Below are 19,842 nucleotides of genomic sequence, written 5' to 3' on the forward strand. Positions count from 1 at the left end.
ACTTCTGCTCTTCACTTTGAATTCCTCTGCTAACTGCAGCTTTTTCTCTTCCAATCTTTCCTCCTAGTCTACACACACATTTGTTTATTGAAAAGTTTTTGAGCACTCACTCAAAGCTCTAAAGGACCTCTGACTCTCAACCATTTTTCAGCTTTGGCTGCACATCAGAGTTACCTGGGTGGCTATAAAAAGAAATTGGGGGTGGGGGAAGAAATGAAGGATTCTCAGACCTCATCCCTGGAGGTAATGGATGGAGATGTCTGGGATGGGCAGGGCTTCAGTGGTTTTGGCAAAGCTGTAGGAGTGATTTTGGGGTGCTGGAGGGTGACCCACTGCCCTGTGCTTCCAGGTGGCCCTGAGACGGCAGCAGGCCCAGGAAGAGGAATTGGGGATCAGTCACCCCATCCCGCTGCCCAGCACGGCTGAACTGATGGTCAAGAGAGAGAACAGCAGCGGCAACCCGTGCCTGATGATTGAGAGCAGCAGCTCCTCGCAGCCGCCACCGGCCAGCACCCCCAGCACGGCAGCTCCAGGTCCAGGTAAGCCTGTGGGCCCGCTGGAGGGAAGAAGGGTGTGGCCACAAAGACAGAGCCTCAGGATGGTTCTGAGTCCCAGAGCACATGTAGAGCTTAGAGGGTTTCTTAAAAGATCCTGCCTCTGAAGGTTTGTTTTGGCTGCCTCACAAAGGAGGTGGGCCTGAATTCTAGAACCAGAAGTTCGACAGCTTCACTTTCCTGTTGTTTTTTTGCCAAGGCTGAATCTGGACAGAGTCAAAATCACAGAATACCGGAGAAGTTAGTCCAGAATTCATCTCAGTCAGCCCCTTCCATTCACGGGATCCTCCTGGTGGGAGCCAAAGATCCTTGTTTCCTAAAGCTGAAAGTCCTTTCTCTGGGAAGGACTGCAATTCCACTTGGGGAACATATCTTAAAAAAACAGATTCTGGGTTCTGAGTTTCCATGGACACTGGAATTGAGGCAAGGCATGTCTCATTGGCTTAAATTCTCTCTCATGCGCTAAGAGTATATCAGGGGCTAGAGATGTATACTGATTGATTTCATTCTTAGAAGAAGGAGATATTAATTCTGTTTTATACTATGTGAAAATTGAGGTATAAAAAGTTTTAGTGACTGGCTACATCTGTCAGACTAAAAGTACCTGAATGGATCCATCTGCCTCCAAATCTCATAGTGCTTACTGCACTGGATCTGTAAATTACCTTGAGAATCATGGTGCTCTAGAGCTGCACTGCCCAACATGGAAGCCTCTAGCCTCATTGGGCTGCTTAAATTTAATTACAATGAAGTAAAATTAAAACTTTTATCCAGAGAAGATATACAAGTGGTAGAAACCTCAAGGAAAGATCTTGATACCATTAGTCATTAGGGAAATGCAAATCAAAGCTATAATGAGATACCACCTCATACCAGTTAGGATGCTTACCATCAGAAAACCAGATAATAACAATATTGGTGAAGATGTAGGAAAAATTGGAACTTTTGTGCACAGTTAGTAGGAACGTAAAACGGTACAGCTGCTATCGAAAACAGTATGGTGATTTCTCAGAAGTTAAAAATAGAATTATCACATGATCCAGCAATTCCACTTCTGAGTGCATACTGAAAAGAATTGAAAACAGCATCTTAAAGAGGTATTTCTACATCCATGTTCATAGCAGCATTATGCATAATAGCTAAAACGTGGAAGCACCTCAGGTGTCCACTGACAGGTGAATGGAAGCGCAAAATGTGGTAAAAAGAAAACTATTTAGCCTGAAAAAGACGGAAATTTTGACACATGCTACAGCATGGATGAACCTTGAGGACTTTATGCTAAATGAAATAAACCAGTCACAAAAAGACAAATACTGTATGATTGCACTTACATACTTGAAGTAATCAAAATCTTAGAGACAGAAGGTAGATTGGTGGTTGTCACAGGCTGGGGGGAGAGGGGAATAGAGGGTTATTGTTTAGTGAGTATAGGGTTTCAGTTTTACGAGATGGAAAGAGCTATGGAGATGGATGATGGTGATGGTTGCAGTACATCACAAATGTAGTTAGTATCACTGAACTGTGCACTTAAAGATGGTTGAGATGTTTGTTTTTATGTTGCATGTATTTTACAACAGTAAAAATAAATTTAAAAATTTTAAACATTTAGTTTCTCAGTTGCGCTAGTCATATTTCAGATGTTCAACAGGCACATACGTAGCTAAAGCTGGCCACATGGGATAGTATGTGCTTCCATTTCTCACGAAGTTCTGTTTAATGGCACTGGTCTGGAATACAGGAGCTCTAAGAAGCTCACCAAACTAGGATCTGCGACATCCCATTGGCAAATATAAAGACATATATTTCATACTAAATATACCCGCTGAGATTCACAGAATCTTGAGCCTTCTAAGGCTCCGTGAAATGTAACCTTGGAGTAGGTTTTAAGTAAACTTTTCATAAGTTAGTTTGCTGTGCTTAATCACTGGGCTAAAGTTGTCAGCTACCTCAGTTCAGTTCAGTCGCTCAGTCCTGTCCGATTCTTTGTGACCCCATGAGTTGCAGCCAGGCCTCCCTGTCCATCACCAACTCCTGGAGTTCACCCAAACTCACGTCCATCAAGTCGGTGATGCCATCCAGCCATCTCATCCTCTGTCGTCCCCTTCTCCGCCTGCCCCCAATCCCTCCCAGCATCAGAGTCTTTTTCAATGAGTCAGCTCTTCGCATGAGGTAGCTAAAGTACTGGAGTTTCAGCTTTAGCATCATTCCCTACAAAGAAATCCCAGGGCTGATCTCCTTCAGAATGGACTGGCTGGATCTCCTTGCAGTCCAAGGGACTCTCAAGAATCTTCTCCAACACCACAGTTCAAAAGCATCAATTCTTCGGTGCTCAGCCTTCTTCACAGTCCAACTCTCACATCCATACATGACCACAGGAAAAACCATAGCCTTGACTAGACGAACCTTTGTTGGCAAAGTAATGTCTCTGCTTTTTAATATGCTGTCTAGGTTGGTCATAACTTTCCTTCCAAGGAGTAAGCGTCTTTTAATTTCATGGCTGCAGTCACCATCTGCAGTGATTTTGGAGCCCCAAAAAATAAAGTCTAACACTGTTTCCCCATCTATTTCTCATGAAGTGATGGGACCAGATGCCATGATCTTAGTTTTCTGAATGTTGAGCTTTAAGACAACTTTATTACTCTCCTCTTTCACTTTCATCAAGAGGCTTTTTAGTTCCTCTTCACTTTCTGCCATAAGGATGGTGTCATCTGCATATCTGAGGTTATTAATATTTCTCCTGGCAATCTTGATTCCAGCTTGTGCTTCCTCCAGCCCAGCGTTTCTCATGATGTACTCTGCATGTAAGTTAAATAAGCAGGGTGATAATATACAGCCTTGACGTACTCCTTTTCCTATTTGGAACCAGTCTGTTGTTCCATGCCCAGTTCTGTATGTTGCTTCCTGACCTGCATATAGGTTTCTCAAGAGACAGGTCAGGTGGTCTGGTATTCCCATCTCTTTCAGAATTTTCCACAGTTTATTGTGATCCACACAGTCAAAGGCTTTGGTCAGCTGCCTAGTTGTCATTAAATAGCTGTGCAACTTTAGACAAGTAACTTAAACTCTCTGGTGGTCTTGTTTCCTCTTCTCAAAAATGAGGGATGAGCTCTTTGAGGGTTTTTAAGATCCTCAGAGTCTTGACTATTATAAAGAAGAAGATTAGAGGGCACCAGGGAAGCCAGGTGAGCGACAGAGTTACAGTACCTGCTGCAGGCAGGTGTGTCTGTGCACCTATCCTTGGGTGTGTTCCTGGGGCTACAGAATCTCTAGCTAACAAAGGGGATGGTATTATTTTCTTGTTTTAGCTTTGTTGTGCATAAAACATATTTATAGCCGTTTCAGAACTTTCCTGTTCATAAGAAGGGAAGGAGTATATCTATCAGAAATATGATTCTCACACTTTGGAATTTTAAGCTGTACCTAATTACCAGAAGATAGTATCGGGTCAGGGCAGACCTGGCGGATTCAGCTGGAGGTCTGATACGGGAATGGTGGTGGGGGTGCCAGAGGAGTAGAGAGGGGAGTAGCTCATTTGATGTTCACAAATATCTTAGGAAGTAGGAATTACTATTCCTATTTACAGATAAGGAAACCAGTGGTAAGGAAACTGCCCCAGAATAAGGCTGAGTTGAGCTGGGATTCAGTCCAGGTCTGTCCCATCCCAGAGCCCACGGATTTGCCGCCTGCCTGTGAAGGGAGGTTGTGAGAATAGTTGCTGTGTTTTCTTGGAAAATGGACAGTTATGATTAGAGTTTATGGTTGAATCCTCAGACGGGATTTGGGGCTTATGGGCAAATTGAAACACAGCAGGGGCAGCACCATTCTCGGTTGGCACAGAAAGCTGCAGCCGTTGGTGTTCACAGGGAGAAATACAGGGACAGGCCCGTGATGGATCAGCATTAGTCCTGGGCATTTTGTTGGAAACCATGGGTGAACTTGGCCTACCCTGCTGTATCCCACATTGCACTTCATGTTTGATTTTACACCCCACCGTGGTGAAGCCTTGAAGGATTTCAGGCTAGATGGAGTTCACAGTGACCAAGAAGTCCTTGCAGGGCATTTCAGAGTGGTGATAGGGAAAGTTACAAATAGAAGCAGCAGAGGAGCATGACAGAAGGTTCAGGGTCAAGGAGGATGTGACCAGATTCCCTTCTTTGCTCCTGGAGCTGATGGACCTTGGAGTCAGTTCAGAGTCTTGAACCAACGCTCCAAGGGAGGGAGTGTGGAAGCCAGTGGTGTGCGGTGCCCTGGGCTCAGCTGAGGGCAGGAGGTTTTGCCTGCTCTGGGAAGATGGGCCCTTCCGAATCAGCCTACCTCATCTCAGCAGGGCAGGAGCCTCGTCCATCATCATCACTCACAGGACGTCCACCGAAGCCCTTGAGTTGGGATCATGAACTTCTGGGACATGAGCAAGAGGAAAACAGAAATGCCAGTAGAATTAAACTATATAAAGAGAGAAATGGACAAGGCAGTGAAGGGAGGGAGGGATGGAGGAAGAGAGGGAGAGAGAGAGAGAGTGAAGCAGACAAGACAGCTTGAAGGATGTTCCTTAAGTTTTATGTAGCACATGGGGTGTCCAACTTCCTGCCCTACATCATGTACTACTGACAAATGTGTAACTAAGATTACATCTCTAGAGATAAGAATTTCTTTAAAATAACATTTAGCTTTATGCAGGAATTGGTAAACATTTATAGAGTACAAAAACATACTCAATGACTACGTTCCAAACCCCAACTTGTGGGTCTTCTATTTGTTACCTCAGGATTACAGGTGGAAGCTTTACCTGTCTGTCTATTGTTTTCCTGTGTATATGTATATCTATAATGTATATATTTAACATAGCAGGAGTATATTGCTCCCACTTGTGTGTAGTTTTTTTTTTAATATAAAACCATGGCATTTTTTAATGGCCTGGTATTCCATTATATCAATGTGGAACGCTAGGATTTGCAGTTATTTTGTGAAAGGTGAAAGTTGTAATGGAACGGTGCAGCCCACCAACTGGCTCCCACGAAGGGGCAGGTTGCTCACTTTCTTTTTCTAATACATGATGTTGACTGCAAGGGCAGTGGCTTAGTGAAATCCAGTAGATGTTTATGTCCTTGAGGCTTCTTAGTTATCTCCTTTTGGCTCCTGAAAGTGCCCAAGAATTATTGCCAAGATTATTGGCTGAATCCTGAGGCCACTGTGAAGGAAATTGAATTTGCTGAATTGTCATTTCATCTATTAGAGAGCTGATCCCTCTGAGTAAGTTAACTTACCACAGTCTCTGTGATCCTTAGCTGAAGATTGGCTAAGCTAGATCAAAACACTGCTGGATGATTCCTCCAACAATGATTATAAAATATTATATAATTGTGGGTAACACCGTGAAGGAACGTTTTGAAGAAATGCTTTGTTCAGTGGTATCTTTTATATGAACAGGATCAGATATGCTAATAAGTGTACTATCAATTAACAAATGATTTCTTCCCAGCCATTTTGGAGGCGTCCAGAAAAAAAGGTGAGCAACTTTAGTTATAAATGACAATGAGTTAATAACAACTTCAGCATTATTTCTATGGTTTTACTTTTTAAATTTTAGCAATACACACACACACGCATATATATATATAGTTATCAACTGACTTGAAAAAATCTCATAAGCATAATATATGTAATATATTAATAATATATTTTGAAAGTTATCAGCTGACTTGAAAAAAAATCTCATAAGCATTCCTCCTCTTTGATGTGTGGGCTCCTTCCTGTTATTTCATACTGTATTTTGCTTTTCCTTAGCCTCCTGTGCAGCAAGTAGAAAGAAGGCCATTTTACCTAGAGCTTATGCTAAAGTCTCCATAATTCTTGGCTCTTCTGTGCAGAGCTGTCAGATGAAGGGCTGCATTGTAGAGAATTTGGTTTGGCATATGTGTCCTTTGTAAGTGAGAACCTGAATGTTATCTCCTGGGGCCCTCCCTTCTGGAGCACCCTGGGCTTCCACACACACTCGCATGCACACTCCCCCACGCTGAGCCGCCTCCTGCCGTCTCAGGCCTTCCCCCACTGCCCAGCGCCTGTGACCTGTGACCTGTGGCCTGCTTTCACTCACCTTTCCCCTGTTAGGTCAGCCAGGCCTGTGTCTGATATTGACAGGACACCCTCCTTCACTTCTCTTCCTTAGCTAGCAGTAACTCCACTTCAGCACAGAGAAAGAACTCATTCGGTAGGCAGCACATGCCTTCCTGCTTGTGTGCTTTCTAAGGGTTCAAATGCTGTACAAACATGCAGTGTGGTAGTTTTAAAATGGAATAATGTCCCAATGCAGTTTTTTGCCAGTGAGAAATGACTGATGAACTAACAGCTGAAGATGTTGAGTTATTTAAGTTTCTTTAAAAATAAACTTTATTCATTAGAGAAGTTACAGATTTACAGCAAAATTTAGAGGAAGGTATAGAGATTGCCCATACATCCCCTGCCCCCACACGTAGACAGTGCCCCCATTATCAGCATCCCCTACCAAAAGTACATCTGTTACGACTGATGAGCCACACAGACATGCCACCATCACCGAGTCCAGAGTGTACAGAAGGGTTAACTCTTGGTGGTGTACATTCTGTGAATAAATGATGGTGTGTACCCATTATTATAGTATCATACCAAGTAGTTTTGCTGCTCTAAAAATCTCCTATGGAGTTAAAAGTATTTCAGTTTTTATCTTTGCACTTTTCCATGTTGCACAGAAAGAAGCATTTCAAATGAAAAACCTAAACATTTTACCAATTTAGCTTGAGAGCTGATATTTCTAGGATTCTGGCCACTTAGATGAGATGAGCTCCATTTGATTTTAGACAGAGCTCAATTTCAAGTTGATGGAAGATGTGGAAATTGGGTTTAAAAAGGCCTTCAGATAAAAGTATTCCCCAATTTTATTTTCAGAGTCAAAGAAATTTCCAGAATGTTTAATGAAATGAAATCTCCTTAAACTGAAGTAAGAATAGGAGGCTTGAATGAAAGAAAACCCTTAAGATTAATTGTACTGATCATTTTGATGGCCTAGTATTTTAAATAACATCTCAATTTTATTCATTCTAAGGGCAGTCTCTATTTACATGTCAAATATAGCAGTTAATTGACCTGATAGAAATTCTCCATAAACAGTATTTCTATAAAAAAGTTGACAACAAAATATATAGGAAGTAGCCTACTGGTCTACCTTGGCTAGACTGAAAATTTGGAGCCATCAAAAAAGGTAAATACAGTGTTTAAAGTTATAAATTGGTTTTAATTGAAGTATAGTTGACTTAACAGTATTACTAGTTTCAGGTGTGCAACATGGTGATTCAATATTTTAATAGATCATACTCCATTTAAAGTTATTACAAAATAAAATTAGTTTTATAACTATATGTAAAAAGTCAAAAGAAGCGTGTGACTGATTTGCACTTCTGTCTCCATTGTGAAAATGTAATCTTAAGGGCAGGGATTGCAGTTTATTCATCATGTAACTTATGTGCATAGTACGGTACCTGGCTTTGTAGTACATGGTCAGTAAAGTTTTGCTGAATATATTAATGATGGTTAAATTTGAAATTTTGTTTTAAAACACTGTGTTAGTGATCATGAACCCACCTACAGATACAGAGTAAAATCACTGATCAGTCTGCAATTTTGGTGATATTTTTAAGTGTTTCTGATTTTTTAAATGCCTAAAAATTCAAATTAGTTTAACAGCCTAAGGTATAATTCATATTCTGTATACTTTGTCTGTTTAAAGTGTACAATTCAGTGCTTTTTTTTTTTTTAAAGTAAATCGCAGAGCCGTGCAACCACCCCTGTAATCTACCTGTGGAGCGTTTTCATCTCCTAAAAGAAACTCTTCCCTTGTAGTCGTCTCCGTCTGCTCCTACACTGGGGTCATAGCTGACTTTTTTCACTTAGCCTGATGTTTGCAAGATATACCCCTATTGTAGCCTGTATTAATATTTATTATTCCTTTTTAAAAACTCAATACTACTCCGCTGTATGGATATGGTGAGTTTTTTAATTCATCAGATGAAGGACTTTTGGGTTGCTTACACTTTCTGGCTATTATGAGCAATGCTTACATAACATTCTGGTGTCAGTTTTGTATTAATATATGTTGCATTCTCTTGACTATATTCAAAAGAGCACAATTTCTGAGGCATATGGTAACACTTCCCAAGTGGTGCTAGTGGTAAAGAATCTACCTGCCAGTGCAGGATACATAAGAGAAGTGGTTTCTATCCCTGGGCCGGGAAGATCCCCTGGAGGAGGAAATGGCAACCCACTCCAGTATTCTTGCCTGGAGAATCCCATGGACAGAGGAGCCTCTCAGGCTACAGTCCATAGGGTCACAAAGAGTCAGACACGACTGAAGCGACTTAGCACACGCACACACGGTAACACTATGTTTAACTTTTTGAGGAACTGTCAGAGTTTTCCAAAGAGGCTGCACTGTTTTACTACATTCCCACCAGCAGTGTGTGAGAGCGTCAGAAAATTCATGCTAAAGTTTTTTAAAATTAAAAGGTAGCATGCCTTCATTCAGGCAGAAACTATAAAGATACAAAACCCAGTCAATGGGTCTTTGGTGACCAGAAGTTTAGATCATGGAGGATTCTCTGGGATTGCATCTTCTTATTACTAGAAATATTAATATATTAATACTGCCTTTAAAAAATTTCCTCTTTTCCCTCATGATCGCATATATTTTATAGTGAAAGGAGTAGTGTTTGAGGAATTAAACCACAGAAGAACCTGGTGACTGGTTTTCTTTGTTGTAGTATTGGCTGATAGAAACATTGGTTTGTTTCTGAAGGGCTTAAGCAACTTCCTAGACCTTGGGTGACAAGCATTTCCCCAGAACAAGGGAGAGGGGATTCTACTGCCCTAGAAACGTAGGAAGAACAATTTTTATCTTTGGGCTTCTAAAAGTGGAAGACTGCCATCACTCGTGTGGAAAGCAGAAGAGAAACCCGAGAGCTGGGGAGAATGGACAGCTGTTCTCCACATTACCAGTGAGAAGAGAGTAGATCATAGGTTGTCATAGCTGTTGATAGCATTGGGAAACTTTATAGGTGGTAACGTAAGTGTTGTTGTAGTGCTGTACAGCTTTACATTTGCTGCCGTAGGAGACTTTTGGAATATCAGAAAGCTCATGTGTGTTAGCTGTTTCTCCTGTCTGTTCCACAGTGTCCCCCCGAGTCCTTGACCCTTGGGTTCCTGGTTATCTGCTGGTTCAGGGATCCTGTCCATTGACTACCCCTTCAGCCACACACTGGATCTTGTGAATGCCTTTCTGTCTGGTCTGTTGTTTTACTAGCTAATTTATTTTTGAAAGATTTTATTGTGGCAAAATATGCAGAACATAAAATTGACCATTTTAACTGTTTTTAAGTGCACAGTTCAGTGGCATTAAGTGTATTCATATTGTTGTGCAACCCTCCTCACCATCCTTCGCTAGGGTTTATCTTCCCAAACTGAAAGTCTCAATCTACAGAGTGAGAATTCCGTGTTCTCTCCCTCTCATGACCTTTTTGCTGAACACAGCCTCTTTTGTTAGCTTGGCTTTCTTGGCCTCTGGAATCACCTGTAGACTCACATGAGATGATTGCTTTTATCTTGTCAACATCTGTTCTTTCCTTTCTTCCTTCTCCCAGGTCTGCAATTTTTGCTTTATTGCTGACTTCTGTCCTTGTTCGTATGCTGTGCTTAGTTGCTCAGTTGTTTCCGACTCTTTGCAATCCCATGGGTTGTAGCCTGCCAGGCTCCTCTGTCCATGGGGATTTTCCAGGCAAGAATACTGGAGTGGGTTGCCATGCCCCCCCTCCAAGGGATCTCCCCAACCTGGGAATTGAACTGGGGTCTTCTGCATTGCAGGTGGATTCTTTACCAGCTGAGCCACCAGGGAAGCCCATACACCAGTCTAATCTGTGCCTCTTGGGTAATGAGGACTTTTAAACTCTAGTAAAGTCTCTCAGAGGGCTGAGGCCAGTAGAGAAGGGGACCCAGGGTAAGGGCTGATGCGCGATTCTGTGAATTCTGTACCTCTGCCAGGTGATTTGGACTCTGAGCCTAGAAATGCTCTGTGAAGTGCTGTGAAGCCCGTGGGCCCCTGGGGGCTCTGGCTGCTGTCTCACTGGTTCTTGACTAGTCATGGTTCCGTTGGCAGTGGTCCCAAGCAACTCTGTAAGTGCGTGTCTGAATTTCTGTCTCAGTCTAAAGGTGTCTTACTTTTCAACTTGTAAAAAAATTCAATGTGATGACCAAATTTGCTGAACCAAATTGTATTTCACACGCAGTTTCCTCTGGTCTCTCGTCTGTCGGAGTTTACAATCACTAATCCCGTCTTAGTGTACAATACCTCTGAGCATACTTTTCAGAAAAAAATGCACAAGAAACTCTTAAAATAGGCTATAAGTAGCTGGTTTGTTATCAGAAGGAATTGCCAATTCAGTATTCAAGTAATAGCATATTTTCTGATGTTTATTGGCAGTGAGAGTTCTCAGATATGCTTCAGACACCCAGAGTCAGCTCAGTCCAGTGTATGCTCCCAGCTGACGTGGTATTAATTTCAGCATTTATAAAGCTACCCCCTATTTTTGCATCACCCTTTACTCTGGTCCTGAAGTTGAGGGTTTATCCAAAATACAGTATATGCAGTAATTCTGGGAAGCAGATTGGATCCATCTAACACTAGTAAATGTTTGCTGAACTGAGTTGAATTCATCTTTGCTGATAAGTCGACTGTTTGGCCCAGAGTCCCTCCCTCCCTTTTTCCCTTTCTTCCACCTGTTTCATTTTTCACTTATTCAACAAATATTCATTATGTGACTGCATTGGGTCAGACCCTTTTCTAGGCCTGGGGTGTATATCAGTGCCTAAAACATCTGTCTCTTGTGGATCTTGCACGTCTAGCAGGGGAGACAGTGGATAAACAAGTACACCAGTGAGTGAGCAAGATGCTTTCAGAAAGTAGGAGCACTGAGGAGACAGAGTGATGGGATGCATGTGTCTGCAGGGGTCATGGCATTGACAGGGTGGTTAGGGAAAGAGGGCCCCTCGAAGGAGATTGAATCCGAGCTCCTCCTGAGTGACAGTGAGCCATTGTGGTCAAGGTTTGGAGGAAGAGCCAGGCAGGAGGCACTGCAGGGTGAGATGCGCTTAGAGCAGGATGCAGGCTGGTGTGCTCATTGCTGAGCGCAAGGGTGACGTAGCTGGGGGCCACAACTCGCTGGCCCTTGGAGGCCACAGAAGGAGCTGGGATTTTATGCTGAGTGCCATGGGAAGTCACTGGAGTGTTGCAGGGTGTGTGCTGTGGTCTGATTTATTCTCTTCAGAGGTCTCTGCTGCTGTGTGGAGTGTAGTTTGAAGGGGGAGCACGCGAAGACTGCAGTTGCCCAGGCAAAGGGGTGCTGCTTGCACCAGGGTGGTGACAGTAGAGCCGGGAAGAAGTGGGGGACAGGAGGACTGTTTTGAGGGCAAGTTTACATGTAATTTTGGTAGATGTTGCCCGCAGCACTCCCTCCAGAGAGAAGCTGCCATGACACTGGCAGTGCTAGGTTCTGCGGGGCTTTACTAGTCTGAAAGTTTGGTACGTGTGGGGTGGTCAGAAGAATAATGGCCCCCCAGAGAGGTCCTCACCCCTGTTCCGGGGGCTGGTGAAGATGTTACCTTCAGAGCAAAAGGGACTTTGCAGATGTGATTCTAATTCATGGGTCTGCAAGCAGGGTGGACCCCAGATTCCAGGTGGGCCCATTCTAATGCCCGAATCCTTGGAAGTGGAGAACCTTTCCTGGCTGCACCAGAGATTCCACGACAGAAGATGCCAGGAGGTTTCAAAGTCAGGAAAAGACTTGACCACTGTGGCTGCCTTTGAAGATGGAGGAAGGGGGTGCCAAGGCAAAGATTTCAGGAGTTCTCTAGAATCTTGGAACTTAGCTGACAGCCAGTGTAGAAATAGGACTTCAGTCCTACAACCACAGGGAACCGAATTCTTCCAGCATTCTGACTCAGCAGGGTCAAGGATCCTCCCCTGGTGCCCACAGAAACAAACACAGACCCGTTAACACCTTAATTTCAGCCTGGAGAGACCTCGGTCAGACTATGGGCCCAGAAAACTGCAAGAATAATGCATTTGCATTGGTTTAGATGGACAGGGAGGCCTGGCGTGCTGCGATTCACGGCGTCACAAGAGTCGGACACGACTGACCAACTGAACTGAACTGAAAGCTGCTGTATCTGTGGCGGTTTGTCACACAGCAATAGAAAACAAATATAGTTGATATAGTTGATATTTCCCCTTTCCTTTGTTAGACTGAACATTTTTCCATATGTTACAAGATCATTTGTATTTTTTCTGTGAGCCATCTGTATGTGTCCTTTGTCCATTTCTTTATTGAATTTCTTATCTGAGAGTTCCTCGTTTATTATGGAATTGGCACTTTGTGATATGAGTTGCAATCCCTGCCCGCCCCCCTCCCCGCCCCGCCACACACACTATTTGGTATTTTAAGCCAGGAGACTGAGACAGCTGGGGGCAGACTGCAGAGGCCAGGAGCCCAAGGATTGGCCCTGGTCACTGCGCTCTGTGGACGAGTGGAGGAGCCTGTGGCTCATCTGGTTCCCCATCAGCAGACCAGAGCCAAATAGAAATGTCCCCATGGTGGAGCAGATGCACGTGACATGTTCTTCACACTCTTCCAACTTCTCTTAATGCCCTCATTCAGTGTAACCATGGGCAGAGCTCAAGTTAAGCTAAGGGTTCCAGAGATTGAACCATTTTACATTCTTGTCTGGAGCTGTGGTCTACAGATTCCAATATTACTGTCTGGTGTATAATAAGTCAGCACAGCCATGACTGCAGAGTGGGATACACTTGTCTAGTCAGATAATCCAGGCTGCTGGAGACTAATCTTATCCTTACCGATGTTACATGAAATTAGACTGTGTGTTACCCATCAGTTCAGTTCATTTGCTCAGTCGTGTCCGACTCCTTGCAACCCCATGAATCGCAACACGCCAGGCCTCCCTGTCCATCACCAACTCCCGGAGTGCACTCAGACTCATGTCCATCGAGTCACTGATGCCATCCAGCCATCTCATCCTCTGTCGTCCCCTTCTCCTCCTGCCCCTAATCCCTCCCAGCGTCAGAGTCTTTTCCAATGAGTCAACTCTTCGCATGAGGTGGCCAAAGTACTGGAGTTTCAGCTTCAGCATCATTCCTTCCAAAGAAATCCCAGGGCTGATCTCCTTCAGAATGGACTGGTTGGATCTCCTTGCAGTCCAAGGGACTCTCAAGAGTCTTCTCCAACACCACAGTTCAAAAGCATCAATTCTTCGGCGCTCAGCCTTCTTTACAGTCCAACTCTCACATCCACACATGACCACTGGAAAAACCATAGCCTTGACTAGACGGACCTTTGTTGGCAAAGTAATGCCTCTGCATTTTAATATGCTATCTAGGTTGGTCATAACTTTCCTTCCAAGGAGTAAGCGTCTTTTAATTTCATGGCTGCAGTCACCATCTGCAGTGATTTTGGAGCCCAGAAAAATAAAGTCTGACACTATTTCACTGTTTGCCCATCCGTTTCCCATGAAGTGATGGGACCAGATGCCATGATCTTCAGTTTTCTGAATGTTGAGCTTTAAGCCAACTTTTTCACTCTCCACTTTCACTTTGATCAAGAGGCTCTTTTTAGTTCCTCTTCACTTTCTGCCATAAGGGTGGTGTCATCTGCATATCTGAGGTTATTGATATTTCTCCTGGCAATCTTGATTCCAGCTTGTGTTTCTTGCAGTCCAGCATTTCTCATGATGTACTCTGCATATAAGTTAAATAAGCAGGGTGACAATATACAGCCTTGACATACTCCTTTTCCTATTTGGAACCAGTCTGTTGTTCCATGTCCAGTTCTAACTGTTGCTTCCTGAGCCATAGACTCTTTCAAAATGATTTTACTGCTTCTTTGGTTGATACATGTTCGGGTTGTGCTTCCCCCAGGGTGAGGGCTAATTGTTATTTACCAATTTCCAGAGTAGTGTCAGATTAGTTAACAGATTAACCAGTCTATTAGTGCCAGATGTCCCTCTAAGAGAGTGGTATGTGGTAGTAGAGGCTTGATCAAAGGTCTTCAAGATGAAGATACGTGGAAACAGAGTTTTGCTTTTACCTGGATAACTATATTGATACCTGGGGAGGAAACTCTATGTTGTTGAAAGAACATAAGATCTTGGGTCCAAAGACTTGGCTGTTATGCAGCCTTTTTTGATTTTGAGCAGTTCATTTATTTCTCTGAGTAGTCTGTTTTCTCATTTGTGAAATAGATAAAATATTAATAATAATGCCTCCCAGTTTATCTCACAGAATCAGTGTGGTGCTCAACTAAGATTTTAATGTAAAACTTTGTAAACCACAACAAAGTACAGAAATTCAGGCCATCAAACTCAAGTTTCAGATACTACAAGGAGGAGCAGAGGAATGAGGCCGGATATGACCCACCCTATTAGCCATAAACTGTTTGTGTGTGTGTGTGTGTTTCTTCAAAAACCTAGCTCCATGAGCTGACATGTGAACTGTGGCTCTAAGTGAGGCGTATGTAACCCCTCACGGTTCCTCCAGCCCAGCCTGTACACCAGCAACTAGGAGTCTCCGAGACGCATCCATCTTAATGCTCACACAGTGAAGTATGAGTAAGCGTTCCCCTTCTTTTCTTGGCTTTGCTTTTTTCTTTCTGTTTTCTTAATTGTACTGACACATGTCTTTAGTGTTAGCCATCTCTCACCCTTTTTAAAGGGAGTAGGGAGTGTTGGAGAACCACACCGATATCCAGGACTTGAGTAGAAGGAAGTTACCATCAGCAAAACAGGTAGAGCACCTCCTCTATCTTGCCGCCCCTCTCAGTTTGGACAGAAGTAACACGATTCAGACCTGGGACCCTGCCTGTCGAATGAAGAAAGCAGGCACGTTGGTACAGACCTGGCCGGGGAGGGAAGAGGAGTCCCAAGGACATGATTCCAACACCTTCATTTCTAACGCAGTGGATGAGGAAGGAATGCACAAGTGGGAGCGACATGTACTGTGCATAATTTCTCATTAGCAAGTTTGAGTGTGTCTGCAGCCATCCCAGGGCACCCCACCCTGTCGCTGCCGCCTTGTGGAGCCCCGACATCCGCTGGATGAGGGTGGTAGTCACCTCCCTATCGCACTCTCCCATGTTTTTATCTGAGAGATGGTATTAGGAGTTACAGGGGAAAAGGAAGAAGAAGCACATCAAAGAGTTTTCTGGTGGCTTTTGAATAAGGGGCCTTATTGGCTCAGGGCTGTTAGCTTTGGGTGTGCTGTTTTCATCATGAAGCACCTGGGGTTTGTTTTTTTCTAAAAGATGTAGATAAACTAGAGAGAATCCAAGGGAAAGGCAACAAAAATGATATATGGCTTGGAGAGAAGGAGAATAACAGTCTATAAATATTTGAAAGGTAATATAAAAGAGGGAGAGAGATTATTTACAGCAACGGAGAGGAGTTTGACAGGCAGCAAAAGCTTGCATCTAAGAGCAGGGGAGAATTGGGTTGGACTGAAGAAACAGAGCATAGAAAGGGTGATTATGCAAAGAAATGTAATTCTCACATTAGTTTGTGTTGCCAGGAGCTGGCATGGCAGGAATAGGGGTGTTTCTCAAACTGAGGATCCATGCACGACTGTGAATAATGTTTTCTGATTCCTGAGTATAAAGGGAGAGAACGGGCAGTGCTTTATCCTTTGCCGCCTGGGTGTGTAATCTGTTGAATTCCCAACTCTTTGGCATCATGTTTTCAAAGGAGATAATAATGATTACAGTACTATGAGCCCTCATTTACTGTCTGCCTCATGCCAGGTATGGTCTTACCTGCTTTGTTATTTATATTCTCATTTAATCTCTACAACAACTTTGTAAAATAGGAACTATTTTTTCTACTTATAAAGAAACAGATTCAGTACCATGCTTAAGATCACACATATTTTAAGTAGTGGAGTTGGGATTCCAGCAGCCCATGCTCACAGCCTGTACTGAGCTCCCTTACTCTGGTCATGATAGTAATTTGGGACCCACTAGGTAGCCAGGTTACTAAGCTAGGTAAGCAGTTTATATCCAGGTACAGTGGTAAGCAAAACAGTTAATGTCCAGAGCTTCTCTCTCTCCTTTTTTTTTTTTTTTGCTTGAGATTTATTTTCTCAGTAAGTGCTACATTATTAATATACTACATTTTCTCATTTTGTATTTTGAGTCATACCATAGGCTTTAACCAGCCTCAAAGTTATATGGTGATGTGTAGAATCTTTGGTAAGAAATAAAATTTGATAAATCAGGCATTACCCCTGATCTTAAATGCAAGTTGTAGTGGTCATTTGTTGTTAGTACTGTGTACTTTCTTGGCTTTCTGACTCTGATATTATGTAGCATCCAGTGTATTTGCTAAACAAAAATACCCCAAATTAACTACTCAGACTCAGAGTGAAGAACTAGTTTTTCCCATCAGTGCAAGAAGACACTAGACCTGGACTCAAGACCTGACTTTACTCAGGACTCCGTGTTCCTCCGTGCATAGGGCACCTTTCTAAGCTACAGGCAGCTCTTTCCAGGTGGCAGCCTCATCGAGTTTTTATTGGTAGCCACTGAAAATGTATGTAAATAACAGATTATTCCACCAGTGAGACATTATAGTTAAAAGTTAACATCATTCGCATTAGCAGCTCTTTTCTTGACTCTGCTGTTCTTGGTTAAAATCTAGGATAATTAATAAGCGTTGAGACTTTGGGAGAAGTTGACCTTATTCAAAGGGGGCAGATCAGATTTTCTGGCAGGTGATAGTGTCAAGTGAGTTTCAGAGATAGGCTTTCTGCTAATTCCACAGCAGTTCCTCTCCATTTGGCCCGTGGGGCCATGGAATGCAGACCACACAGAGGCTCCTAGCCACAGATGGATGGTATGGAATCCAGAATACGGCTCAAGCCACCGCATCCTTCACCTTGCCAGTCCTAGTCATGGTTCTGCACAGAAAGAAACAATCCTCCGGAGTTGTGTGCCTTTTAAAAATAAAGAGCTCTTTGCTTGCTGTACCCATGCTGTTCTCTCTGGAGTGCCTCTAGTGAATTTCTGTCTGGAGCCATCCCTAGATGACTTTCACTGTAAACTGTAATGATTTTACCCTGGTCATATTTCTCCCAAGGTCTCCTATCTCGGTTACTTGTAAAGCTACTCCTCCCCTCTCTTGTTCTCTTTGATCTTTTATAATTGGCTTAAAGCTCTCCATATTTAATCTGCAGTGACTTTGTTTCTCCTCCCTATTTTGGTATTTTCAGTCCCTGCAAATTTAATAATCTGCCGCTTATTATTTTCTTAGTTTTTCTTAGGGTGTCGTATTCCTGTTGTACTATTTGTCTTTCCCCCTTGTCTACGTATTTTTTAAATTTTCGTTATTAATGCATGTCTGCAGTCTGTATTTTGACTTGCAATAAATAAAGTCCTGCACATTCTGAGTAGTTGTTGGGCTTCCTCGTTTCAGACTCACCTGAACCTAAGGTGAGTTACCTGCATATGGTAATGTTATGACAAAATGACCTTTCCTACTTTAGAATTGAACCATTAAGCACCCAGTTGGTATAGAAGGAAGGAATGAATGAATGCAACTTTTGAGTTTTTGAGAGCTTTCCCTCACAAGTTGGCCTCCTGGTACAAATGACTGTGACTGCTCAACTTGTGTAGAAGAGCAGCTCTGTCACCTCCTCTGTGGTTGACTTTCTGGTGAGTCCTTTCCGTGACAGCATCCACAGTGGTCTTTTCAGTAAGTTCAGCTCTTTAGCTCTGAAATTCTTTCAGTCCCAGCCCTTTAGTTTCTGCTCAGGTCAACTTTACTGCCACTTCTGGGCTGGGTCTAGTCCAGGGACAGAAAAGCCTCAGGTGAGTCTCCAGGCTCTGCCTATGTTGGTGTCTCCTTTCTGGGCGTGGGGAGTGGGAGCAGACAATTTCATCTCAAAACTGGTGTGTTCATAGAAGTGGATGCTTTTTGTTGGCTGGGTTCAGATAATTGCTCTTGCTTCATTGTTGAGTAGAAGACATCTTTATTCTCTGACTTGTCAATCCGGTATTGTTTTTGTGATGGAACAAACCTTGAGAAGCACGAGTGAGGCTGGCGGTTGACGCAGCCTCCAATGATACCCGGTGCTGCCCACAGAGTTGGCTGGCTGCTTTGCTGCAGATACGGGCCCCCTGTTTTAGAGTTTATGTAGTCCTCCTACCATGCCATGGGCTGTACCCACGCAGAGAGTTCCTGCTTCTGTGTTTATTTGGAGAATTGCCACATGGTTTTGATACTGGTGACCTTTCTGTGCAATGCAGTTTCTGAGAGCATGTTAGATTTCCAGAGACCCAGATGGACAAAATCTGCACAACACAGGTCCTGGATCTGGAAGATGAAAATGTACATGATGCCAGGGTGACTGTAGTTGTAAGGAGTTGGTCACTGATAACAGCTGGTTCACTTATGCTCTTGGTCATCATATAACCTTGTGGTTGACAGGCCCAGATTGGCTATTAGTAATCATTTGTTTCAGCTGAGATTTGATTTTCTTTGCAGTTAGGAAGTTGATTGATACGTAGATGTACACATGTGTATGTAGAGACACACTTGTATGTATACATATGTATGACACATGTGTGTATATATCCCAAGTTTTCAGAGCCCCCATGGCCCTTCAGCTGTTGCTTCTGCCAGTCTCAAAAGCTGTAGGTTTCTGGCTCTCACCCCTCAGAAAGGAAAGGCATTGTCTCAGTTGAAGCCTCGCTTGGAAGACCTGGTTGGCAGAGTTTTCTCTGACTATACAGAGGCTGGGGATTCGGGTGGCCCCTACATGGGGAGACAGGAACCATCACAAGTGTGACACTTTTTGCTGTGCCTTCTTATCCCTGTGGTCAGTGACATGTTTGGTGGAGCAGTTACCTGTGAAGAGACAGCAGAGCTTGGGGGCAGTCACTTTACTTGGTATGTAGTGGCTTGTGTACATGGTTTAAGATCAGCTCCACACAGTTGGCAGCAGCTGGCCACAAGGCCACAGCAGTAGACTGACCATTTAGTCTCCCTGACTTCTGTCTATGGAGTCTGTCTTAACTTTGGTGGTTGATGCACCTTCAGGCCAGCATGTGGATAGTTAGTGGTCATGTGTATTTTTCTTCAGGAAATGGTCATTAGCGACAGATGTCTTAGCTGAAGGTATTCATATATAAGTGGCTTTCTTTTCCCTCAG

At 43.3% G+C, this 19,842-nt stretch overlaps 1 protein-coding gene across 2 annotated transcripts in view; it reads left to right on the plus strand.

Annotated features, from left to right (window-relative positions):
• DMRT1 (doublesex and mab-3 related transcription factor 1) overlaps window positions 1-19,842 on the plus strand; it is a 96,462-nt gene that overhangs the window by 3,438 nt on the left and 73,182 nt on the right. For both annotated transcript variants that reach the window (XM_070376118.1, XM_070376119.1), the window contains exon 2: window positions 350-539. In XM_070376118.1, coding sequence (XP_070232219.1) covers window positions 350-539 — 190 coding nt within the window. The remainder of the gene's footprint in view (window positions 1-349; window positions 540-19,842) is intronic.

The sequence above is a fragment of the Bos mutus genome, chromosome 8 (genome assembly GCF_027580195.1).
Source record: "Bos mutus isolate GX-2022 chromosome 8, NWIPB_WYAK_1.1, whole genome shotgun sequence".
In the NCBI taxonomy this organism is placed as follows: domain Eukaryota; kingdom Metazoa; phylum Chordata; class Mammalia; order Artiodactyla; family Bovidae; genus Bos; species Bos mutus.